Genomic DNA, 27779 nt, shown 5'->3' with positions numbered 1-27779 from the left:
GCTATAGGCCTATTTCAAAGCTAGCCTACTGTTTATTTCTTCAAACGTAAAACTTAGTTAAAACATTGAGTGCATTTTTTTAAACGTATTACGTTTTAAAAGAACAGAAGATAAAGTAGGCTGGCTAAGCAGCACAGCTATAGGTGTGTAACAGCAAAGCAGGACAACGTGAATTCTGATCTTATCTCCCACTTCCTAGCGCATATAAACCAATCCGAGCGGGTTACATAGGTTCCGTGGTAATACGCCCCGCCCTCACCTTTACAAACCAACCAATCAAAGCGCTCCCCCAGGAGATTGACTCCAAACAGGGAGGCCGAACCAAAACCAGGTAACCAAGAAAAAACGACACAGCGAGAAAAGCCTTCAGGGCTTGTTATGGGGTAGCGTGAGACGAACCAGGACTTTTTTCTACCTTCTTTACCAGTCAAACCAGTAACTCTGGATAGAGAGCACACAAGTACAGCAACAGGTAGAGTCTCGTGCCGCACTCTCTCTCGTGTCCTTCTCTTGGAGTAATCTTCTGTCCTTCCTCGTGTACTTCAATTGAATTTCCATTTCTTTTGTTTGCTTCTCTTGGAGAAAGGTGAACCCTCGTGTTACTGTTTTATTTGATCTTTGCTCTTAATTGTAGTTTTTACCCTTGTGGTCCCTGATGGCTTCGCACAGTGATACTCTGGTGGTGTTCTTTGGGGCAACAGCTGGTGCAAATGGGGGTAAACTGGGGTCGGATGAAAGGGAATTAATTCTCTTGGTGTGGCAAATTGTGGATCTACATGAGAATAAGGTACGGACCTTTTGACCCTGATGTAAGGTCTCTAACTTTAAACTACCCACAATGTGCTAGTATTAGAAACCACATTGACAGCTGACATTCACCAACAAGGTGCGCTTTCAGATAGTTAAATGCGCTACATTGTGATTTACATTATATTCAACAGCTGTTTAATTTGACAACTTGATTAGAGCATTATAATGCGATTTTTTTCGAGCCACGGGATACGAAAGCGTGCTTTTTTGGTGCATGTCATCGCCTGTAGGTCAGTAACCCTGCCGTGTCTGCTTTGCATTTACACAAACACACTGCCGAGAATGATATCAACATCTTTGCTATAGTAACTCGGTGTCAAAGCCACTGAGCTGCCTACTTAGACCAGCATTGGTGCGTGGAGAACATTGAACATTTGTTTCTGTGTTCTCGACGGCCAGGTGTGTAAGGGCGCGCCAATGACAAAACCCGCTAGAGTTGCATTGCGAGGCCGTTTGAAAGAGATGATGTTGTTAACAGGTGGGCAAGCTTCAGCGGACTCTAGTACAGCCGGACAGTGTGGATCTGTCGGAGCAGTGCAAGGAGGAGACCGGGCTCACGGCGGAGGAGCTGTGCAAGGCCGAGCCGCTGGAGAGCGTCCTGCAGCAGGTGAGAGAGTCGCCTTCATGCAGTCTGTCGGTCTGTGTCTTTATACAGTGTTTGTGTTTTTTATGGCCCGATGCTTAGGAATGTTTTAGACATTTTAGTATGTAATATCTTAAAACTCAAACTAAGTCACATTATAAAGTGGCTCTTATGTCAGCATAAGATAAGAAGTCTTTGGGATTGCACACTTGGATTGATTTTTAAATGGTTTGGGTGTGGGAAGGAAGGCACAGACGCTCTGCTCTAAGGGAGTGTGCAGGTCTAGTCTTGTTGTTGACTGGTGTGTTCAGCAGACATCTGGAAGACGGAATGTTTACTTGCGAGTGCACCCACCTGAGACCCATTGAGTTGAGAGTGCGCAAGAGTGATACGAATACAGGGGGGATGATGAACAGAATAATAGAGAGGGAATACATTGAAAAAGATTCAGCGAGATATTTCTGTCTTTCTTTTCATCTGCTGTCCATGTTAAGGTCATTTATCGAGCTGGATCTGGATAGTTGAGGGTTGCTCCCGAGTTTTGCACGTATGTTTTGACCAAAGGCGGATGTCGCCAAACGTGTTTCTCAACTGTGACGCAGAGAGATTTGTTTGTACTCTGTAAACCTGTTCCCACCCCCCACTGTTTCATAATGGACACCTTCTCATTACTATCCCACAGAAAAGTATTTAGAGCTCAGAGTCCTAAGCTCAGTTGTGGGACTAGGCGTTTGTTGGAATTTACATATTTCTTAAACAAAAAAAGACATACAAATGAGGGACCTAAATGCTTTAATTTTCTCGCATTTGTATTGCATACCTTTGTTACATTCAGGTGGTGGCATTTGCAGGTTATCTTGATTTAGTTGTAGCCTATCCCCAAGGGGCTCTGTAAATATTAACTAGTGAAATCAATTTCTCCGTGCCAGAGAGAGAAAGACACCATCAAACCATTGGTTCAGTTCAGTTTCTCTTGTTGTGTTTGTCCTTCTGGTTTAGCTGGATAGGCAGGTATGTTTCAGTTTAGTTTGCGCCAACCCTTGGTTTTTAGTGGTGTTCAACGCCATAGTAACTTGTGCTCCACGGCTAAGGTTATGGTCTGGGTAAGAGATCTCAGACCAAAATCTGACCAATCAGCTGTGAGCAAAGTGACACATCTCTGACGCAATAGTCACTACCCCAGTTTTTTTTTTTTTTTTTTTCTCCATATTAAAGGCCACTACATATTAAAATATTTTTAAATATAACACTTTCTGGCTTTTGGTGATGAATCATGATTATTTATTATAATTATTTGATCTATCTAAACATATACAGATAATATGTAATATAAATAAGAAATAGTAGATAAAGCTTTAAAAAGGATCTATCCATCATCTATCAATCTATCATGCATTTATGTAGTTCATATTATTCAATCTGTTAATCTTCAACAGAAGAAAGAAAATAATCTTGCTGATTCCCTCACGAGAAGTGAATCACAGTTTCTCTGCTTCAAGGCATGTGATTGGCTGTTCGCTACTGATGTGTTTTGTTTTTACAATAACAATATTATTTTATTTGATCTTTGTTATAAAAATAAGATAAAAATAAAACCAAATTATAAACAATAGGTTAAATACATTAAAGATACAAGTGAAATAAAGAGTGCTTGAAGTTTTTCAGGTACAGTAGCATTCAAGGAAGAAATTGAATAATCAAATGTAAAAAAAAACTCCATTCATTGAATGAATTAAATATACACTGATTGTTATTAAAACCACAAATTAGAGCCACTGTTTCTTTATCGTTCCAACGTGTCAATAACTTTAAGCAGGTCTCTGCTGCACAAATATATTTACATACTGCGATTTACACCATATAGGAAAATCTCTATCACTATACACTTTATAATGTCACCACAATTTATTTAACGTCATACCCTGCCCTATAATGAACAGTGAGGAGTTTGGAGGAAGGGCTGACAGAGTCTCACTCTGGTCCGATGAGGCCTGTTGTATTCAGTGAAAGATTCTTTCAAGAAAGATCCCATATTTATGGAATTTTAACACAACTTGACATCCATTTTCTCACTGTTGTGACTCACTGGTTGATAAAATAGGTTCTCACCCGTGTGTCTGGGTTAGGAAACGGGTATTTGGAAGGCTTTTAATGTGGCTCATTCTATCTTACTAACAGACTTGAGTCAAAGTCAAACCTGTTTTTCTGAGCTTTAGTGGCTAATCCGTGCTGTGCATTTATAGCTGCTGGCACTCTCTGGATGACTCGCTTTGGCTTTGCACCTGCCTTTAGACGCTAACGCTGTGGGAATGGTGTGGTGTTAACACATCTGTGTGGGTGTGAGGGAGAAAAGACTTTAAGCAGAATAAAATTGTTACTATGAGCTCAAGAGTGTGTTTGTGGGAGAAAAGGATCTTGGGTGTGTTTAAGAGACAGAGGGTGTGTAGAGAAAGTGTGTGTGTTGTTCTCTGAGCTTGCTGAGAAAGCACATTAGGCTGGCAGGAGCATGTCAGTACCTGTGTGATGAGCAGAGAGCTTTATTACTCTACAGACTGTCAATGCTCATGGAGGATTCTAAGAAATGCCTCTATGAAAGGATGAGTGACACATTCATCCATTCTTTCATTCAGCCTTAGAGTGGAAAGCACAGACTTCCCATCAGTGAAATGGTCATTTATAGACATGAATTAGATGGGTTTTGAGTCTCATTTATGGCACTGTATAAAGCAAGTACAAAATGGATTAAGTGAAAACCGGTTGTATGTGATTGTTGCTTAAACATCCTGTTAGTTCCCCCGGTACATCCTGTTACCTTATCTTACAACACTCCCACTATACTTTATCCTGCACACTCCGGGTGAGTTCACTCAAAAGTAAGCATCACTATGTATGTCCTACAAACTTTGAAGGGCAGAATACCTAAAGTGAGTACAGGGGATTACTGTGTCTCACGATCTCATAATTTGTTACACCCTTCAAAAAACAAAACAATTCTAATATTACCTTAATTACATGTCAGAACATTTCATGTTTATAGCTATTAAGATTGTTTGATGCAAACCTTTGCATCTAATATTTCTTCTCTATATCTTCATTTCAGAATTATTTAATCAGATTTTCAAATTATTGTATTAAATTGCATGCTCAGTGTTTGATAAACATGAAATCATACCACCCCTCAAAAATTTGGGGTCAGTTATCCTGAAAAAAGTATTCTAAATGATAAATTTTCATTTTTCACAAAACATGTTTAGGCAGCACAACAGTTTTCAATGTTTATGATAAGAAATGTTTCTTGAGCAGCAAATCAGCATACTAGAATGATTTCTGAAGGATCATGTGACACTGAAGACTGGAGTAATGATGTTGAAAATTCAGCTTTGCCATCACATGAATAAATTTAATTTTGTAATTTACTAAAATAGAAAACAGTTCTTTTAAACTGTTATAACATTTCAGAAAATTACAGCTTTTACTTTTTTGATCAAATAAATGTAGCCTTGGTGAGCAGAAGAGACTTTCAAAAGCATAAAAAAAATCTTACTGATGCCAAAACCTTTGAACGGTAGTGTATGTAAGAAATATTTTCTGCTGATAGCCCTTGTGTGTACGCGAGCGATAGATGGATTTAAAAATCCACAGGTTTCAAAATCATGTGGTCATAAGTGGCAAAATGTCCGTAAATTACCATCATAAGTGCACTTTACTAATAGTCTTAAAGTCCCACTCCGATCATATTTTGAGCTATTTTTAAACATTCTCAGTGGTCTTTAAATGATGATTATGCCGTTTTTAGCCAAAATCACAAAACCTGTGCCGTTTTCTGGGACTTCGCTTCAGCAGAGCGGCAGTAGCTCATTAGCAATTCGCCTCTGCGTTGTGGGCGGAGCCGTTGTCTTTCTTTCTTTCTGTCAACACAGAAAACATTTCATCACTGGATAGTTTTTTTCGTTTAATTAAAGTGTTGTTTTATGTCTTTAAATAATGTTTATGTACTGTCTTAATGTGTAAAATAATGTCTTCTAGTGTTTACACTTTCGCCTGGCTCCGAAGACAGAGAGTGTGCGCGCGCGCGTCCGGGTCTCTCTCTCTGCTCGTTCTTTCATTTAAACAAGCGCAGCAGTTCATCTACATTACTCACCGATCAAATAAGACTTTGGCGGGACAAAAATTCACTTTGGCGGGCGCTAAAACAAGTTCAATGCAGGAAAATTCATGCGTGAATTTAACTGAGTAGTACATGACCATGCACTCGCACAAATGCGACCACATAAAATTTTAACTCGCACATTCTCAAAAAATGGTCGCAGTCTGGAACCCTGAACGTAATCCATTCATCTCTCACAACATGTTTTGGTAAAGCTAATACCAATATCTCTCCTCTTAGCATTGCAACCCGCTACCGCACATACTAGGTATTGATCCGCCATCGTCTTCTCTACTCCTCAGAACCTGAGCGGGTGGGGCGGAGGGGAGTATGAGCTTGTGGCCCCGCCCAGTGGAGTTACTAGGTCACAACTCCAGTCTATTTTAGCCGGCATTTTAGCGTCTGCTACTGATTCACAGCCATTTGAATGCAGAAATACTCAGAAATACAACTTTGAGCTTATTTTTCTCAAGTTATGTCCTCTAACATCAGAAAAATACCACAAGAACATGTTAACACCTAGAAAAACATGATTTTCATCGGAGTGGGTCTTTCATAGAGGGATTTTGTTGCTCACTTGCTTTTTGATCGACCTTAAATAGGACCATTTGGCGTCTTTACACACACACGCGCACACACACACACGGCTTAACAGGACAACCCGATTGATTGTCATGCTAAAGATCACATTTATTTCTCACTCTCAATGACATCATGGTAGAGGAGAATGTGAAACTGAAACTCAGATCAAGTTTAACTACCTTCTTTATCACATTTTAATCTCACAAACACTTTTTTTTTTTCTCAGTACTGTAGAGGCTAGTTTGCTCATTCTGTCTTTTTGCTTAATATACAAATTAATCAAATGAATCATCATTGTTTTGATTGCATTTTTTGCAATCTCATATAAATTGCATTTCATATAAAGGAAAAAAAACCATTTGGCCTGTGAAATTATACCCTTCATATCTTGCTTCATATCTGGAGTTTGATCTGCTCACTCTAATCATTTGTAGGCACAGGGTGTGTCTGTGTTTTAGCTCAATGTTTGTGTAGTAGAAATTAGGTTTGCACTTAATTATTGCAGTTGCTAATTTGTGCAAGGTGGGGTTGTGCAGTAAAAACAGTCATGAACACAATACAAAAGCGCGCACATATAAAATAATACATTCACTGTATACCACTAAAGCTTTCCTTGAGATGTAAAGCTCTTGAATTATACTTTTGGAATTGTCGGGTATTTACAAAAGTCTTGTTAGTTAAGCTCTTAATGACTAACTGAAGCCTCGTATTAGGATGAGGTATGAAGATGGACAGGTTATGTAGAAAAACAGCACGTCATAATCCAGGAGCATGACGGGAATGTACACTAGCTGAATGAGCTGCAGTTCTACCTTCAGATGTTTTCAATTGGTTGAGAGCTTTAAACTGCTCTAGAATTTTCTGAAATTCCCAGCTTGTAGATTTGTAAGGTTAAACGATCTTTTAAACTTTTGTCAACGTGCCTTGGCTGCTTTTACTTTTTTGCTCTGGGTAAAGGCGACGTTGGCTTCTGTTATCAGTGCTGGCCTAAATGATATGAAAATTAGGCCACAAAGGTTCTATCTGTTCTTTTATTGCATGCTAGAGTCTGACAAACACCGTAATGGTTCATCCCTTCTCTGTTGTAATTCATTGCAGATTGGCTTATATCTTTGAAATGTTCAATGATTCCTTTCCCTAACTGTTCTGAGCTGTGGCGAGGCCAGAAATTTTAAAGTGAGTGGACCTTGGTAAAATAGGATGGACCTACTCTTAAATTACATTATTTTACAATACATGGGATAAAAATAATTTGACCGTTAGGATTCGTTAAATCAAGTGAGGGATAATGTACATCCAGCTGCTTTGTTATCTCAGAATAAACCCCCGACAGGGTGATCTGAGATAACAACTGGCTGGATGTACATTATCCCGCTTATTACACGACTACTTACCACATAAGTAAATAATTCGCTCTAAATATTTTATTAGCTCTTTAAACGCAAAGCGTCCTCAGAGAGAGCAGTTGCGAGAGAGAGAACGAGAGAGCTAGTCCAAAATACTGGAACACATAATTAAATAACTGTACTCAATATATTGAATTGATTGAGATTTAATATTTTATTAGCTCACCAAACGCAAAACTTCCACGAAGAAAAAACGTTCCTAGCAACCGTATAGCGCTGCTGACTTCAGTTACCCGGATGAGCCTGTGTTATCTGCTTTCAGTGGTTGTTGTCGGGCATCCCAAGTCGTCATATACTGACGCTTTTGACATTTCGTCTACATCGAACGCACATGGCACCCTTTAGCGTCAATATGAGACGCAGATAGATATGGGCCAGAAGGCGCCTCCTAGCGGTCTAACCCTAACCCTACCCCAGACCTAAACCTACCCATAACCGAACAAAGCTCTGTGCGTGTCTGATTGACGCTAAAGGCTGCCATGTGCGTTCGATGTAGACGAAATGTCAAAAGCGTCAGTATATGACAACTTGGGATGAGAATGCGTTTCAGAATAACATACCGCTTGATGGTGCGATTTGACCAATTAGAATCAAGGATTCCAAAGAGCAGTGTAATAATGTGTTTTATTGAAAACAACTAAATCCATTTATTTAAAAAAAGACACTGAACACAAGAATAAAAATAAAAATAAAAATAAAAGGTGCCACTGAGGCTGGGCAAGGATTAGCCTTCGCCTGGCCACGGAACAGAGACTAGAATTTTCTTACTCAAACCACTGCCTGCTGCTGCTTCTGATTGCTTTTAGATTCAGTGGGCCGGTGCCACCCTGGACCTTATGTAGCATTGCCACTGGAGTCTTGTTTGGTCAAAAAGCCCCTTTGTGTGTGTTTGGTTTTAATATCACAGAGAAATTGTGTATCATAATATATTTTATATATTTTATATATTTATCTAATTTTATAAAATCTTTTTTTATAACCTTTTGGTTTTGACTCCCTTTGGGACAATCCATTGAATAAACGGTTTTAAAACGTTGACGCATGATAATTCATTTGTTTATACAGCATATTTTCAAGTATTTTCAACTTATAAAGGCAAACCAAAAGATGAGCAAAAATGGCTTTACATTAGTTAACACTTGAGTTAAAAATAGAACACACAAAACAATAAAACTAATATTATAAAACTGATCGTACCAACTCCTATTCAGAGTCTTTGTAAATTGTGTATTTTAATAAGGCAAGTTGCTTGGCAACCACAAACAACTAAACTTTGCTTCATTCAGAGCCTAAGAACAGCCCTTTATGACACATTCTTCTTTGTTTTGAGATGTTTCTTCGTTGCTGTAACGTGAATAACATGAAGTACTCAAATCAATTGTCAAGTCATAGTTGGTGGTTTGCCTGTACTGCTCTTGACTGATGCAGACATTGCAGAGATGGATACGTTTACTAAACATCTATAATGGTTCATTAAAGACTCAATGTTTTTGTTAAACACAGGTGAATGTGGGAGCCCCTATAGCTGGGAATGAACAGTTGCTGTGTTTTAAGAGTAGGACAAACGCTCTGCGTTTGTTTTGTCATCTAACGCTCTCTGTCATGTGAAATACTTCATCCGAAATGACTGCCATGGCTCACTTCCTGTATTTTCACCAAACCAGTCTGACCAGTTGCTTAATAACAAGCACACGCATGCGCTTGTACACGAAGCAGCATGTGCACATATTACAACATACTGTGGGTGTCCTCTGTGCTGCCCTTGACATTGCTTGTTTTTAAACTGAAACTCCTGAACTTCCTACTGCAGTTTATTTTACAAGCTACTAATAATGAGAAACTAATAATAAATATTTTAGTGTCTCCTGTGATTGCCTGTATCTGTGGTTTGTGTGAGGTCTTTTGCTTTTACAGGTTTGCAGGGAATAATATTTTTCTTTTGAAAGCTGTTAATTTAAGAATATACACACTACTATTCAAAGGTTTGGGGTTGGTAAGATTTTATGGGTGTATGAAAGTGCATAAGCCTTAAAGGGTTAGGTCACCCAAAAATGAAAATGCTGTCATTAATTACTCGCCTTCATGTCGTTCCAAACCCGTAAGACTTTCATTCATCTTTGAACGCGAATTAAGTTATTTTTAATAAAATATGAGCCCATTCTGTACTCTCCATAGACGTCTACACAACTACCACTTTGAGGCTTCAAAATGGTCATAAAGAGATCGTAAAACTAATCCATTAGAATTGAGCGGTTTAGTCCAAAATTTACTGAAGAGACCCGATCACTTTGTGATGAACAGACTAAATATTTAGGCTTTTATTCACATGTTAACATTGATCAGCGAACATAAACAGCAGCTCAACAACCCAACCTGTTTGGTGTGCGAGAACAAACCTCATTGGTTCTTGTTGATGCTCAAACGTGCTGCGTAACATGAGAATGAATCTCATTGGTTCTCGCCCGTCAAGTGAGCATGCTTGAGCTTCAGTTTATCATATAACTGATGTGTGAGTTGATGCATGTTTATGAATAGAGCCTAAATTAAATCTGTTCAGCATATAAAGCGATCATGTCTGTTCAGAAAATTTGGACTTAACCGCTAAATTCATATGGATTCGTTTTACAATCTCTCTATAAATATTTTTGAAGCGTCAAAATGTCAGTTGTGTAGCTGGAGAATTAGATTTTTTTTTTTGGGGGGTGAACCCTTTAAGTAACGACCTTTCGTAGGGGATTTTGTTGCTGACAGATCTATCTTACAGATAGCTTCCCTTTCCGAGCCCGTATGCTCTCCAAGGCAGGATTAATTTGAACAAAAATACTGTAAAAACAGTATTATTGTGAAATATTATTTGACTATTTTTAAAGGAATAAAAAAAAAAAAAAATTATTCCTGTGATGCAAAGCTGAATTGTCAGCATCATTTCTCCAGTCTACAATGTCACATGATCCTTCAGAAATCATTCTAATTTACTGATTTGCTGCTCAAGTAACATTTCTTATATTATCAATGTTAAACACTTTTTATTCATTAAAAACAAAAACAAAACTTACTGACCCCAAACTTTTGAACAGTGTAGATATAAAGGGAAGTGAATCTAATGCCTACAGTCTAATGCTGTGGTGTTTTAAATTAGAAATAATCTTTTTCTTTTTCTTTTTCTTTTTCTCTCCATTCCTTCTCTCTTTAAATGCTTTTATTTCTGTCTCCAGTTTCATCAGTCGGTGTCAGCTGAACTAAAGTCTCTGGGCAGAAGTTCCTACACACTTTGTGTGGACGGACCACTTCTTATCCGACAGGTGCTGCACCCCGAGGCCTCCAAAAAGGTAATCCGCAAACACACCTTCATCCTTAAGTGTATGTTTTAACTGAAACGGAAAAGTGTGTGTGTTTTTCTGACATTTCTAAATTAGCTGTCAGTTTGAGGTATAATCTGTTTAGCAGCAACATGTTATAATCTTCACAGGAATGTTATGTCATCCAGAGGACATTAAAGCGCTCTCAATCCATTCTGCCTTATACCTTTTCCTCTTTCTTTACTGTTCTCTCTCTTCTGCCCTTCCCTCAGGCTCCTCCTAAACATTTTCCTACCTGCATCCCCCTAATTTGCTTTTGTGTGTTTTGTTGTAGAATCTGGTTCTGCCAGAATGCTTCTACACGTTTGTGGACTTGAAGAAAGAGTTTCACAAATGCTGCCCCAACGCAGGCCCCATGAAAGATCTCACTATGTCCTCCATGCTGGACTGTATCCTGCATATGCTTTTGGTTTTACTCTTTTGTGTGTGTGTGTGTGTGTGTGTGTGTGTTTCAATTACCAATGCCAATACTATTTTAGATTAAAAAAACTTGTCATTTGGTAACCAAAATGAAGCTTTTACTCACTTTTTATTTTTGGTGTTTATATATTTTTGTTTTTTTGTTGTTGTTGCATGTACTAGTTCTTTTCAAAAGCATGTTCAGCTGTTTACGTAGGAATATGTACATTCATGTGTGTTCATATATGTGCCTTGACGCTGCTGTCAGACGTGTGTATTCCAGCGGTGGTGGAGCAGGAGGCTGGACTGAGGGAAGTGGAGAACATGGTTCTGGTAATGCTGCACCTCCTGGCTGAGCCCTACAGTGAGTCATGCAGCGTTGTGGATTGATCTGTACCATTTATATATTGAGAAAACATGTTAAGTATTTCACTTTTGATGTGCACAACTGACCAGGTTGCTTGTGATCTCATAATTCAACTTTTTTCTTTGTAGATCACAAATTCTCCACTTTTGAAACTGTAAACTACAAGTTCGAATCTGGAGCGTGGTAAGTACTCAGTCACATTTGCTGTGGTCTGATTTTTGTTGTTGTAAACAGTGTATTTTGTTTGTATGAGCAGTGAGAAGTTTCCCTTTTGCTGCTGACCAAAAAGTAATTTGTTGGGAGTTGTTGATTTTGACCATAGGTTTCAAAATACATCTGTGGAGTTTTCTCATTATAATACCATAAGAATGCTTCTGAGCATGAGGTTTATCTGTATGTCTGCATATGTGCACTGTTTCCAGCAGTAAGACAGAAGCTGTGGACAGCGAGACGGTCATCAGAGCTCGTGGGTTGCCATGGCAGTCGTCTGATCAGGACATTGCTCGCTTCTTCAAGGGCCTCAACATTGCCAAGTAAGATTACATCTCAGCGTAACTCTGAAACACACACTCACAATGACACTGAGCATGCACTCAGAAAAGACCCTTTAGGACACATTAACAGCGTAATGCAAAACTCTGTAAGACCTCGAAGGCAAATCCAGCCAAATGTCACATCAGGACTTTCACTTGTGGAAAAGTAGGTTTATTTGGAATGTCAAAGCTGATGTATCATAACAAGCAAATTGTTCAAGGTTACAAACTAGTTTTTAAATGTTGCATCTCTGTCTTTCTTTGATTTGTGTGTGTGTATCAGAGGCGGCGTTGCGCTGTGTTTAAATGCTCAGGGCCGGAGGAATGGGGAAGCTCTGGTGCGCTTCATAAACTCTGAGCACAGAGACATGGCACTGGATCGACATAAACACCACATGGGCAACAGATACATTGAAGTGAGTTTACCTCTTTACAGCATCTTAACCATGAGCTTGTTTTGTTTTACTTGCATCAGCTGTTCTAATAATATGCAAAGTCCCAATACTCACTTTAGTCTGAGATAATCCTAATTCTTCTATATTAAATTTACACTAGGCATGTGAGAAACTACATTTTCTCATAACCGACTAGTCTGAGTTGAGGATGAATTTAGAGAGTTTTTTGGGAGAGTTTACCATGACAGTCTAACAGCATGCTAAAGCACAGCACACCAAAGAAGCTGCATATCTAAATTCATTCCTTTTAAAGCTTTGTTGCTAAAATAAGAAAAAAAGTCAACCTCATTGTCAAATCGACCGTCTTGAGTACATTTTCCATCTCGATTCACATTTTCAATTCACATTTATTTCTATAGTGTGTTTCACTATACATATCGTTTCAAAGCAACTTTAAACTTTCTACATTACAAATGTTATCAGAAATGTACAGTTCTAAAATAATACAAATCATGCCGTTAGCTAATATCATGTATTCATTTAGACAGAGAAAATGAGCTCATTAAAGCAATTATTACAAGTTGTGATCGTAATGATTACAAAACATAGAAAATTGTGTGTCATCTGAAGAGCTCGTAGGGGTTCCCATCATCTCTTCACAGGTGTTTTGTCATCTGAAGTCTTCATAAGAGGCTAGATTCTAACTGAAGCTGGTGTAATCTCTAGTTACGGGCATCCCGAGGTTGACACCAAAAGCAAATGGAAAATAATTAGTGTAGCTGCTGTTCATAACCTTTCAAACAATACATGGTCATATCCGAATGAGTTTTATGCCAAGTATGTTTACACATACAAGGAATTTGTCTTGGTGACTGAGGCTTCCACAGCACAGACAGAATGACAGTAATGAGATGCAGGTAATAAAAATACACAATATACAAAACAGACAATTGACAATATGTGTGTGTTATATACACATTTAAGGCAATGTAAATAGGAGGTATATGCTTCTGATCTGACATATGCCCTCTGAAAAGCAAGGTTATGATATGCATTATGTGAATGCTAGGCTAAAGGGATGCCTCTTTAATCTAGATTTAAACTGGGAGAGTGAGTCACAGCCCCAAACATTATCAGGTAGGCTATTCCAGAGTTTAGGAGCTAAATGTGAAAACGCTCTCCCTTCTTTAGTGGACTTAGAAATTGTAGGTACTACCAAAAGTTTTTTGTAGTGTTTTCTAATCTTAAAGAGTGTGATGGATTGTAAGGCGATAGTAGATCGTTTAAATACACAGGAGCTAAACTGTTTAGGACCTTATAGTTCAGTAGCAATACTTTGTAACCTATATGGAACTTAATAGGTAACCAGTGTAGAGATCATAAAATTGGTGTTATATGATCATATATTTTTTTGACCTGATAAGAACTCAAGCTACAATTTAGTCCAAAATGCTGCTGCTAGTTTGAGGATGCAGAACAACCACATATGCAATACAGTAATCCAGTCCAGAGGTCATGAATGCATGAACTAACTTTTCTGCATAAGAAACCGTTAACATGTTCCATAGCTAAGTGATTTTTCCGAGGTGGATAAAGGCTGCTTTTGTAATATGATTTTTGATAGACATGTTGCTGTCTAATAACACCCATGTCTTTAACTGGGGCAGCGTTGACAAGCAGTTTCTGTGATCTTGAATGTTTCTGTGTGCGCAGAGCGATCTCCGATCTTTGTGTGCGAGTAAAGTGTCTGTATGCGCTTCAATGAAAGCAGTGCATTAATATAGAAAAGTGATTAAACTGATTTGGAACTACCTGCGCATTAAACAATTTTTAATGTATACCTTCCAGTCAATCAAAATCGAGTATTCAGACAGATCATGGTATAAATGGCTATATACAATAAGCATCATGGTTGACATTCTGCATTTATTTTGTTACAGGTGTATAAAGCGACTGGGGAGGAATTTCTGAAGATTGCAGGAGGTGAGACATTTACATGAAGTCTTCAGTTGTAATAGGAGTAGACTCTTAGCATTTGTAGAGTAAATCTCTGTCCGTTATTCCCTGGTGTGTGTGTTTGTGTGTGTTCACCCCCCCCAGTGGGAATGAAAGGCTCTTTGTGAGTCTTTTTCCTTTGCTGACTCATGTTGGGCAGGTAGATGGGGAAACTACCCCCCCTCTCTCCTGCCCCCCTGATCTGGCCAGGCCACAGAGAAAGGGAGCCGTTCCCTCAGGGAGGAAGATGGGTCAGCAGCCTCTCAAAAGCCTCACACTTCCCTCACACACAGCAGGTGTAAAAGTACAGCGGCCTGCCTAGATATCATTACAGTGCGTGTGGATGTGTCTGCTGAAAGCTTTTAGAGCAGCTGAGAGTGTCTCTGACATTCTGTAACTACTCACCATTTTAAATGTAAAATTCCCCCTCTTTTGACAGGCACGTCCAATGAGGTAGCTCAGTTCCTTTCTAAGGAGAACCAGGTGATAATCCGAATGCGCGGGCTTCCATTCACTGCTACTCCTCAGGATGTTCTGGGCTTCCTGGGCCCAGAGAGCCCGGTCACGGACGGGATGGAGGGGCTGCTGTTTGTGAAGTACCCAGATGGTCGTCCCACAGGCGATGCATTTGTTCTCTTTGCTTGTGAGGAATATGCCCAGAATTCCCTGAAGAAGCACAAACAGGTCCTGGGCAAGAGATACATCGAGCTGTTCCGCAGCACTGCAGCTGAGGTCCAGCAGGTACTGATGCGTTTTATTTAAACCTTAGTGACCCAAGCATTGCTATTCATGATGCATTACTTTTTCACCTTTTAACATGTATTTAGGAAGTCATTATCTTAAAATGCAAAAAATTATTTAACTAATGTATGTATTTTAATACCATTTTAATAAAAAATAATTTATGAATGAGAAAGTTACGAAACGGCACAGGAAACAGCTAAAAACAAGGAATAATTGTGTACCCTTTATTTTGACTTTCAGGCTCCATTGTGTAAGAACAATAGAAATGTTTTGACCCCTTAATGCCCTCTGTGCATGTTTTGCTAATGGTCTCAAAGTTATGTACTTTTAAAATTTCAAGGCATGTAAACCTTTTCCCGTCAGTAGACGCACAGAAATTTAATTAAAAAATTTGATGTCAAATGCTTGCTTGGTAGAGGATATAAGCTGTGGCAGTTAATATGTATTTCTCCCTTACAAGTATCACTTGTAATGTTATGTTTTTACCCACATTTAGTGAAAATTTGTATTATTGCAATTCTGCTACGCTGAGGATTAATCGGGAAAAAAAACAAAAACAAATTGACTTGTGTAAATTTTTTAGGAAACCAAAATCTAGTCCTTTATTGCCATTTCCTTGACCTCTTGTATCTTGTAAATAGGTTCTGAATCGCTACATGTCCACTCCACTGATCTCTACACTTCCTCCTCCTCCGATGGTATCTATGCCTGTGTTAGCCACGCCACCCTTCATCACCACCGGAAACACACGAGACTGCATCCGACTGAGAGGTCTGCCATACACCGCCGCCATCGAGGACATTCTAGAGTTTATGGGGGAACACACCATTGATATCAAACCACATGGAGTACACATGGTCCTTAACCAGCAGGTGATTTAATTAGGAACCTAATGAAACAAAAATCATCAGGCCTTATTAGAATGACACTTTGACCTACCTTTTTTTTTTCTTTTCTCTGTCCATCTTTCTAGGGTCGACCCTCTGGTGATGCCTTCATTCAGATGAAGTCATCTGACCGTGCATTTATGGTGTCTCAGAAGTGCCACAAGAAGATGATGAAGGATCGTTATGTGGAGGTGTTCCAGTGCTCCACTGAGGAGATGAGCTTTGTGCTGATGGGGGGAACGCTTAACCGCAGCGGCCTGTCGCCGCCTCCTTGCAAACTACCTTGTAAGAAACTTTCTGAATGGAAGCTTTCATTTTATGGAGATTTTTTTTATTTTGTTTCAAATGCTTGTAGATGGAACTGCTCTGTTCATTTGGGTTAGTATTTAGCCTGAGCCAGCAGCTGTAATCGGTTCCTGTTTTAAAGACGCTGATCTCTGTGCAGTGTTCCAGTCTGTTTGAGATTAGATTTCAGCTTATCTGCAAGAAAGCAGTGTGATCACCTCTTTCATGGATCTAAAGGTGCAACATTTTGGCATTTAGAAAGAGCAAGCCTGTAGTGGCACTAAAGGAAGGGCTGTTTACTGAGTGATTCGATCTGGTTGTTTGACCTTGGCTTGAGAATGGGCCGTATGTGCTCACGCCACATCAGAGGACACTGTAGTTGTTCCTGTGCCATATGAGCTAAGTATACATGACATTCACATACTTGTGCAAGGTCAGCGGTGTGTGTGTATGAGAGAGAGTTACACATTGCCTGTTTTGGTGAAAACAAATTTATTTGTTTATTTTAATATAAAGCACTTTATCTTGTCCCACTCAGGTCTATCTCCACCATCATACACTGCATTTCATGCGACTCCAACTATGATTCCCACTGAGGCAGCGTTGTATCAGTCCCCCCTGCTGGCCACTCCAAGAACTCCACAGGCCCCAACACACAGCCCTGCACACGCTTTAGCCTACTATTCTCCACAGCTTTACATGAACATGAACATGAGCTACACCACCTACTACCCAAGGTACAAGAGAAAAATCTGTGCAAACATTTTACCAGTTTTCATTCCACCTGGTTAAAGGGTTGGCAAATGGTGAAAGAAAAATTGACTCTTTTATTTATTAAACCGTGTCATGTATCATATCACCTTTTTAGAAAAAATGATGAATGTGTGTGGAATGTATTAGTAGTAATAATAATCACTAACTTTAATTTCAGCAAGAAAAATGCACTACTATTGTAGGATAGGTGTCAAAATATTTCAATATATTTCAAATAAATCCTGTTCTTTTGAACTTTCTATTCGTCCAAAAATTCTGAAAAATAAATGCATCACAATTTTCGCAAAACCAAAAAGCAGCACAACTTTTTTCAACATTGATAACTGTAAGAAATCAAATTTAAAAAAGTTTCTTAACACCTTGTCTACACAGGATGCGAGCGGCGTGACACGACTTCAAACAGTGGGCCTCATTTATCAATCCGACGTAGATCCAAGCACAGAAATCATCTTACAACAGGGTTCACATGTGATTTATGAAACATTTGTGTGCCGTTAATCCCATTGTACGAATGATTGTACGTTGATAAATGTGGCGGCTGAAAACAATCATCATTTAAATATCATGCCCCTAAAAATGTACAGTTTAGAAGCCTTGCCCCTAGGATTTATGAAATGGAGAAACGTAACCTAGCCAAGAAGAGGAAGTAATCTCACGAAAGAGAAATTGATCTTATTCCAAAAACACCTGTTAACCTTTTAATATCAAACTGACACAAAGGATAAATGCTTTGCTGCGTCCAGTGTAGACATGGTGTTAACAGCAAATCAGCATATTAGAATGATTTCCAAAGGATCATGTGACACTGAAGACCGGAGTAATGATGCTCAAAATTCAGCTTTACCATCACAGGAATAAATTACATTTGAATGAATATATTAAAATAGAAAACTTTTTTTTATTATTATTATTGTAATATTTGACAACATTACTGTTTTATTGCATTTTTTGATCAAATAAATGCAGCCTTTGAGAGCATAAGTGACCCCAAACCTTTGAATGGTGTAGTTTATTCGTTTAACTGTGCCATTTAACAGTTGCCAAGCTACTTATCAACTTCACACATTAACGTAAAATGTGTGTGGTCACGTATACATCAGTCAGCTGTTTTACAACAGCTTCAAATGTAGCTCCTCCAATCAGAATTTAAATTCTAAACTGTCCATTTTATAATGTAATTTGTTTTATCACTTCATAAATCAATTTTCCATGATTAACCTTTTTTTCTCACTGTTGAATAGTCCACCGGTCTCTCCCTCCACGATGAGTTATTTTGCGGCCCCGCCGGGTTCAGTAGCGGCAGCTGTGGCGGCCCAATCTGCCCCTGCCCTCCTCCCCCCTCAGCCCGGAGCACTGGTGCGAATGCAGGGCCTGCCGTACAACGCCGGGGTCAAAGACATCCTCAGCTTCTTTCAGGGATATCAGGTGACTCTTCATTCCACTACTCACTCACTCATTCATTAAGGTTCTCAAGTTCAAAAACAAGTTAAAAAAACTAGGGTTTCCCAAGCAGTGCACCTCTCACCTGAGACTTTATCAGGACCCTGCTTCTGTTGGATAAGCAGCAGACATCTTAAGAAGTTTCGTTTGTATTGTAGTGTTGTATAGCATAGTGTTTTATGATGAATCATTGTGTACATTTTGTCCTCTCATTAGCTGACAGCCGATTAGGCGGAGACTTCAGAGGACGGTATGACACCTGCACTCAGAGAAGGAGGGAAGGGGGTTATAACAGACAGAGGGATGGTTAGGTGGAAAAGAGTGCTGCTTTGTTTTGGGCACGGGTCTGTGTGTCTCTCTCTCTCTCTCTCTCTCTCTCTCTCTCTCTCTCTCTCTCTCTCTCTCTCTCTCTCTCTCTCTCTCTCTCTCTCTCTCTCTCTCTCTCTCTCTCTCTCTCTCTCTCTCTCTCTCTCTCTCTCTCTCTCTCTCTCTCTCTCTCTCTCTCTCTCTCTCTCTCTCTCTCTCAGTATATTAATGTCTAGCCATGGAGATTTTCCAGATGTGTGGTGGGGATGGTAGTACAACTGTCTTCGGCATGCAGAGTACCTGCGCTCTCCTCTAAGGTGTGCGTTTACCTGAGCGGTGTGCGTGTTACACTGTTCACAAAGCGTAGCACAGTGGCGCGTGTGTGAAATGCTGAGTTCAGGTTTGACTCCTGGCTGAACCAATGAAATGGATCTGAGCCCAGTCCACCCTCCAAGTGTGCTTTTAACCTCTGATACAAAATGCACACTATGGGACTCTGTGTGCGGGAAGTGTTTCTTTTTTGGCAGGTGGTCTGCAGGCCCCCCTCTTTCTTTCTATATAGTGCATTCATTCCTAAACATCTTATATGCAACCCTGTACTGTTCTTCTCTTTTTTTCTGCAGTGCAGTGAATTTTGGGTGGTGTGTTGAATGTCTGGGCATACACTGGTGTCACTACTTTGGTTCTGAATGATAAAAGGCACTACGCTTCAGACCTGTGTTTGAACCTTTTAAATGAACTGTAATACTTGAAGAATTAGTCTTTAACGAATACTTCAGTATGCCCAGTACTTTGTTTACATTTAGTTTTTACATTTTCAAACAAACTGTAGACTTAGGGGTGTGAATATGTGCTCTGACAATGATTCTTAATAAATCAAATCAGGAATTTAATTACACTTATACCAAGATTACGGTAGTCTGTCTGAATACTACTAAAGTTCCCACATTCTCGATGCATTAATTCTTATATACAATTAAATGCATAAATAAAATATTTTTTAAATAAGACATTTATTTTACAAAAGATTTCCATGTCAGATTCTGTTCTTTTGAACTTTATATTCATCAAAGATTCCTTTAAAAAATAAAGTATAACAGCTTCCACAAATATATTAAGCAGCAAAAACCATTCTTAATATTGAAGATATTTCTTAAAAAAAAAAAAATCTACAAACATTGTAACCGCTATTGACCGCTGTTCTCACAGAGACTCACAGAGACTCACAGAGACTCACAGAGACTCACAGAGACTCACAGAGACACACAGAGACACACAGAGACTCACAGAGACTCACAGAGACTCACAGAGACACACAGAGACACACAGAGACACACAGAGACACACAGAGACACACAGAGACACACAGAGACACACAGAGACACACAGAGACACACAGAGACACACAGAGACACACAGAGACACACAGAGACACACAGAGACACACAGAGAGTAATATTGTAAAATGTTATTACAATTTAAAAAATATTGTTTTCTATTTGAATATATTTTAAAATGTAATTTATTCCTATGGTGGCAAAGCTGAATTTTCAGCATCATTACTCTATACTTATTTACTATTACTTTAGTATCACATGATCCTACAGAAATAATGCTGATTTGATTCTCAAGAAACATTATTATTTTATTTTTATATATATATATATATTTTTTTTTTTACAGAACAAAACATGACCAGAGAGCAAGAACAACGTATCAAAAGAAAATTAAGACAGATGTAAATCAGTATAAGTGTCCCAATTGTTCCAAATTCTTTCAAATTTGTCCAGTTGTAAATGTAATCTGAATGTGATTTTTATTTTTATTTTTTTATGTCCATAATAAGGTCTACCTATTCCCTGATTGTCGGAGCAGTTTGAGTCAAGAAACATTTCTTATCATCAATGTTAAAAATGGTTTTGCTGCTTAATATTATCTTTCAGGATACTTTGAATAGAAAGGTCAAACAAATTTTTGATCAATTTAATGCATCTTATTTTTTATATGATGATCAATTCAACACTGTAATTTAAGTTTTTTTCACTGACATGTCAATGCACATCTATTGACACCCTTAGTAGAAATGCATACTACTCTAGCGTGACCTGTAGCTGAAGTGCTGATTGTTGTGAGTGTAACGTGAGGCCTGTGGCACTGACTGTGGCTCGTTGTGCTGTAGTACGCTCCTGAAGACTACAGCAGCTTGGTTGGAGTGAGTGAGCAGGGCCGGAGCCTGATTCAGCCTAAAGAGTGGCTTTGTCTGTAAGGGCAGCCCCTCCAGGTAAGCTCCCATCATGCCCTGTGACCCGAACCCCTCGCTTCTGCATGGACTAATACGCTAACTCCTCCTCCCAGGGGTGACCTCCAATTGGTACTGCAGTGCAGTAATGCTCTTCTGTTTTTGAATATATGTAAATTAATCTTCACTCTCTGCTTCATGCATAATTTACTCCCAGTATGCTTACATGATCTGTGTGCTGCTGTTTTAAGAAGCTTGTTGTAATAATGCTCTTTCTCTCCGATGTAACTTACTGGTTTGGGGTTTGATTGTCATCATTGTTCTTAACTTGCTGCAAGTCTCCAGCCTTTTCCTAAGGGTTTCCTAATGAATGGCTAAGTATATATATACTTTCACATCTTTTCTGCTGATTTGATTGACTGTAAGATGACAAATTCTGTGTGTGGAGGGTTTATGCAAAAATGCTTAAAACTGTGGCACTCCAAACTCAAATCCTGTTTCTCTCTATAGAACTCTGTGTGCTGTATGTGCATGTGGAGGGATCTTGCCCTTCTATACATTTATTTATAAGTGCCACCACTGGAACATGTACAATAGTGGCCAAAAGTGATCTTTATTCAAAATCTCCCTTTATTCAAATATTATTAAAAACTCTTCATTTGTAAGTTAAGTTGTACTTGGAATCAATTTTGTGATAACGCAATGAAACTGCAATATTATGTCTGCACAATTTGGCATAAGTCATACAAAGTAATAATGAACAGATGCAAAAACAAAAGAGAACCAACCAAATATTAATAGAATGTAGCCAATGTGTGCTTTTTCCTGTGAGCTTTTTGCATAGTAAAATAAAACCAGTAGCTGTAGTTTTTTTTTTGGGGGGCAAATAATTGAACAAAGTTGACCGTTTTTGTTCTTCCCCCATATTTAAAAAATATATATATAAAAAAAAAAAAAAAAAAATCCTCATTTTGACTTGTAGAGTCATTAAAATGAATATCCCCTCAGGGCATCACTTTTGACCACTACTGTGTGTGTGTGTGTGTCTGGAAATGGTTTGGAAACATTACTATTTTTAATGTTTTTGGAAGAAGTCTCTTTTGCTCATCAAACCTGCATTTATTTGATCAAAAATACAGTACAAACAGTAATATTGTAAAATATTATTACAATTTAACATAATGGTTTTCTATTTGAATATACTTTAAAATATAATTTATTTCTGTGATGCAAAGATGAATTTTCATCATCCAATCTACAGTGACTCATGATCCTTCAGAAATAATTCTAATATGCTGCTATATATATATATATATATATATATATATATATATATATATGGATTCTTTGAAGAATAAAAAGTTAAAGAACATTTATTTGAAATAGAAAAAAAAAAATCTGTATTTTTTATCAAATAAATGAAGGCTTGATGAGCATAAGAGACTTAAAAAAACAACAAAACAAAAAACATAAAAAATTTGTAATGCTTCCTATACAAAAATATGCATATAAATATTTACTTGGTTTTTAAATGTTGTCTTGGTGTAGCTCCAGGCGGACTCGGTGCTCGTGCTGTATAACTGGAGTGGTCAGCGTAGTGGGGAGGCACTGGTGACCTTCCCCAGTGAGAAAGCAGCGAGACATGCTGTAGCCGAATGCTCCAATCTTCCCTTCTCCGGCCATCCCATCCGCCTGGTTTGCTGCGAGTGACCGCTACACCCACTAAGGGAGGACCGCACTTCACCTGTCTTACCCCTTTCTCCATCATTGCCTGTCTTTTGGCTTTTCAGACAGTTGTCCTGTTGTTCCTGACACAAAGTAGTAGTTTAGGAGGGGACCTGACGCAGAAGCACTGTATATATGTTTATATACACACAAGCTAAACATCTCAGTAGCACTGCCTCACTGCTTGTGTATGTGTGTGAGGAAAATTGAGATCAATGGCATGCATGCTAAACTCTTCCTGTCTTTTGATGTCAACAGCTCTTCTATCCTAACTCAAGACATTAAAGCAAACTTATAAGCCTTGCAAGCCATCAGTTTATGGAACGAGATCTTCCTGTTGGGCAGTCCAGTTAGGCACTAGAGAAACAAAATGCAATGCAATACTTATTGCCATTATGGAATGTTATGTAAAAAGCCAAATATGTTCTTTAAAATACTGTAAGACCATTAAAGCATGATGGTTTTCCCAGTGTACCTCTGCACTATTGGACTGACACAGCCTTCAGACTTATTCCTTATTTAATAGAGATCAGACCAAGTATGTACTCCATAGACTTGCATGAACTGATTTTTAGTTTAATCCATTGGAAAAGTGAAATTTTTATTTAAAGTTAAAGATGAGTTGTTTGTGTGATCTGCATGCTTCACTGCTCATTCTTTAAAGGAATTTAATTGATAGAGGTGTGTATTCTGTTGCCCCCAGTCTGACCCCATGAGAGATTATGTGCAGATTGAACTATGCTGTGGTCTCACCTTGTTTTGGACTTTGCAATGTTTTGGAATTGTTGTCTACGTCAGTTTTTTTTCCTACTGATGGTAGGCTGCTTGAATCATGAATTTTTTTTTTATATGTATTTCATGACTACATTACTCTGAGTGCAATACAGGCTGAACAAAATGTCACACCTCTCTAGTGAAAGAAGGGGCATTTTTCCTTAAAATGTATGAAATGTGTATGTATGTGTAAATGTGATTCTTATATGCAACAAATAAATTGATATTGCTCTGACCATCTGCATGTCAAAGTGGTAACGTGAAATGTTTTGGACCAGCTTTGAGTGATTGTTTAGATCAGTAGTTTTCAACCTTTTTAACACCAAGGCAACACTGTCCACAACAAAGGCACATGACTTTTCAAGTTTTACTGAATAAGGGTTATGGATTTTAAAGAAATATTTTTTATTTATTCACAATTCCATGGCATAATTAGAACAATTCATATTCAATAAAAAAATGCCTGTGAACTTTAATTTGCTTGATGTTTCCATGCCTAGAAATCACACTTTTAAAATCTGGCGACCATATATCCTGTTCTTTACGGGAAAAAATGTTGAAGGGGTGAATTGAAATAAGAAATGGATTGATTTTTGTAATTTTTTTTTTTTTTTTTAATATTCATCTTTGATTCCACGTGGTTGAGAAGCACTGGTTTAGACAGCAATCAAATTGTTCAAACATGTTCTATCAATCAGATGCTAAAAGCAAAGAATAAATGGTGCTAATATACACCCATGGTATGCTGTAACTACTGAAAATAACATGATCCTAACCTTAATCTCCATATTAAAATTTCAGATGGACTGACAATGGACCAAGAAAACAGTATTCCTTACATCACTACTTACAGTTTTATTTATTCGCTTTGGTACTATTTTCACAGGTAAGGTGTACATTTTCAAAACTCTTAGTACAAAAATTCAAACTGATCACACTTGTAACACAGCTAGTCATTTTTTCAAAACCTGATCCCATGCTTTAATTAGTTATATTTCAGTCCACCTGATCATTGTTTCAAACACAAGATTATTGTAATGTAATGAGAACATTTGGTTTAATCACCGAAACACAACAGTATGATCTTTTTCAGTTTAGTACTTTTAACAATCAATTAATTCAACAGCAAACAATGCAAGATACATGTTTCAATAGGGCTGCACGATTAAGACAAAAATCATAATTGTCGATTATTCCCTTGAAATGGTCATTGCGATTATTAATTACGATGATCACAATTTACATTGAATGATGTTTTGAATAGTTTGGCCATGGGACCCACATTTCCTCATGGTCATCAAGCTGCGACCCACCTTTTTAGGAATTATATAGGCCTATTAGGCTATAATACATTTGTTTACACAAAAATTGTTGACACACACAAGTACTGTCCCCCTTTACTTAACATACAAATACATTTTAAGAATATGACTAATAGCCTACTGATAAATAAACAGTAGGCCTACGAGGTTAAGCTATTAGATAGCAGCCCCAAACTAGTTTTTGTTAATACAATCTTGTGAGCCAACACAGTCATATAAAAATATACGAAATAACCATAGGAAATAACCAATAAGTGGCATTTTGGGGTTATGGAAACAACAGTTAGGCTACAATGGTGATACACAATACTTACAAGTTAAAGAAACTGTTAAAGAAACTGCTCCTGATAAATAGAATGAACATCATACCTGCATGCAAAACACATGACGTACTAATAACGTGATTTATTGGTATTTTACTTTTATTTCGTTACTTACTAATTTACGACGTTGCATGCTCGTATTTCTTTTGCGCTTTAGTGACGTGATACAGCGCGCACCGGCGCATTTGCGCGTGCAATTAAAGTGTGCACGCTACGAGCACAGTATAACGATGACAGGACATGAAATTTCGTTTTTCTGAGGTGAGAGATTTTTTTTTCGTAACAAGTTATGAAAATAATGATAGAATAAATAATGACACTGACATATAGCCTCACAACATCTCATCTGACCGCAGATACTGAATCTGGACAACGCGTTTTTTTTTTTCTAATTTAAAACGTTGCATGCTTGCTTATTTTGCGCTTTATATAGTGAAGTGCAATTGCAGAGTGCGCGCTAAGTACTGCAGTAGCGGCTGACAGGACAGGAAAGTCCGTTTTTCTGAGGTGAGAGACTTTTTATTTCAGCGTACACTTACGTCTCTGGTAGTTCCTATTGTGCTGGGTTATCTGAAGTAGTCGTGATTCGCCTCTCACAACGTAATGTGCTCTAAACACACCACGCAGAATAATGTAAGCGGCTCTTTTTTTCCCTTTTTTTTTTATCGCGGCTTTGAACGAGCCTACGTAATCGTGGCATCCGTAATCGTAATCGCGATTAGAAATTCGATTAATTGTGCAGGTCTATGTGTCAATTCACCCTTGTTGCTTAAATAATTACGGGCTACAGTTGCCACATTAGACAATACACTTACTTTACATAACTTATGAAATTGAAACCATTATGTTTTTAATAGTATCTATCTAGTCGTGTGTTATCAAAAGGTGTGATGAAGTTATGAAACTGCCATGAGGTTTGGTGCTAGAACAGAGTTTGCTGGCAATACAGTAAATGTTCTCACTGTGCCATATAACTGTATAGGCCTACTGTAGTTGACCTTTACAGATGAAGAGTGAGTTTCAGTAATGTGGCAGTCTCTGATGCTCTCTCTCTCTCTCTCTCTCTCTCTCTCTCTCTCTCTCTCTCTCTCTCTCTCTCTCTCTCTCACACACACACACACACACACACACACACACACACACACACACACACACACACACACACACACACACACACACACACACACACACACACACACACACACACACACACACACCATGGTAATCAGCTTACAGTATCACATGGCATACTGTAATGTACTACATTTATGCTGATCAGCCTGATGTTATACAGTCATTGCCTGTTTCCTCTCCTTTGTACTCTATCCTGTTCACAAATTGCAAAGTGATTTGAAATTATTCTCAAAAATTATGAACCGTCTTGATTATTTTTATTTTGTTACTTGTAAGACTAGTTTACTTTAACCGTTATGCTGGTCTAACTTAACCCACAGTCTTCCAAATTAAGCTAAACAGCATAAACATCTGGAATACATTATGTGGGCAAGTTTAGGAGGCCTCGTATTACGGTGGCCGAGAGAGCTCAACGCGCTGCAACTGAAGTTAAAACAAATGCAAATAGAAAAACACCTGCAAATTAAGAAATCATCTTCATCAGTTTTACAACACATGTGTGCCCCAAATACTCACAACACAGCCAAATACAGAAACGCACGGCAAAATTTCACAACAACCAAATACAGAAACGCGCAGCAAAATTTCTCAACACTACCAAATACAGAAACGCGCTGTAAATAGCACAGACAACAACGGCAATGTTTCCAGGGACCTCAATAAAGTGACGAACCCGGCGGGGACACGCTTATTGCTTGTGAGCATCCCTATGCCCTACTCCCTTCGAAGGGCAGACGGCAGAGCCCTTGAAGTGGGGACTTTGGAGTGAGCAGGGCACTTGTGTGCCATTATGTAGCCGTTTGGAACGCACTGGTGAAGGGAGCAAAGAAAGACAACGTCATTTCCTCATTATTTTTACCTGGGATGTTCCCATGACAACGCAGCACAGCGTCCATCAGCTGAATAGCTGTTCTTACGACAGAAATGTCTTATTATTGCTGTTAACACAACTGTTGCAAATAAATATACATTTTATACAAAAAAGTTTTTAAAATATGCGTTATATATCTGTGTGAGTGTCTCAACTTTAAAACTTGCCGTCTCATATTTGGACCCTGCATTACCTAACATTTCTTATGAAACTTATTTAAACATAACATGACAAAATGTGTAACGTTACAATGTAACTGATGTATAGGTTAATATCTTACCTTCATGTTCTTTTTCTCTATCTTTTTCTTTTCTTTTAAGTTTTCAGCTCTTCTTTTCTCATTTGTATTCTGATGACATTGAACATAGGGTATTTTTTA

General features: G+C 38.3%; 1 protein-coding gene across 4 annotated transcripts; it reads left to right on the top strand.

Moving 5' to 3' along the window:
* The first annotated feature begins 322 nt into the window (after positions 1-322).
* esrp2 (epithelial splicing regulatory protein 2) lies at positions 323-22962 on the top strand. Of its 4 annotated transcripts, XM_082161140.1 has the most exons (17): positions 323-472; positions 635-787; positions 1289-1417; positions 10744-10857; positions 11162-11276; positions 11555-11650; positions 11782-11836; positions 12076-12186; positions 12470-12602; positions 14522-14564; positions 15016-15317; positions 15962-16192; positions 16294-16492; positions 17031-17229; positions 18508-18691; positions 21192-21293; positions 22800-22962. In XM_082161140.1, the coding sequence occupies exons 2-16, from the start codon at positions 656-658 to the stop codon at positions 21276-21278; spliced, it is 2130 nt and encodes a 709-aa protein (XP_082017266.1). In that variant the 5' UTR covers positions 323-472; positions 635-655; the 3' UTR covers positions 21279-21293; positions 22800-22962. The 4 variants fall into 4 exon arrangements, with proteins under 4 accessions (XP_082017266.1, XP_082017267.1, XP_082017268.1 ...); XM_082161141.1 differs by lacking the exon at positions 323-472 and having other exon boundaries at positions 479-787; positions 12079-12186; XM_082161142.1 differs by lacking the exons at positions 323-472; positions 21192-21293; positions 22800-22962 and adding an exon at positions 18923-20224 and having other exon boundaries at positions 479-787.
* Positions 22963-27779: the final 4817 nt, after the last annotated feature.

The sequence above is a fragment of the Leuciscus leuciscus genome (assembly GCF_965113295.1).
Source record: "Leuciscus leuciscus genome assembly, chromosome: 2".
NCBI lineage: Eukaryota > Metazoa > Chordata > Actinopteri > Cypriniformes > Leuciscidae > Leuciscus > Leuciscus leuciscus.
This window is presented reverse-complemented; position numbering and strand designations above follow the sequence as displayed.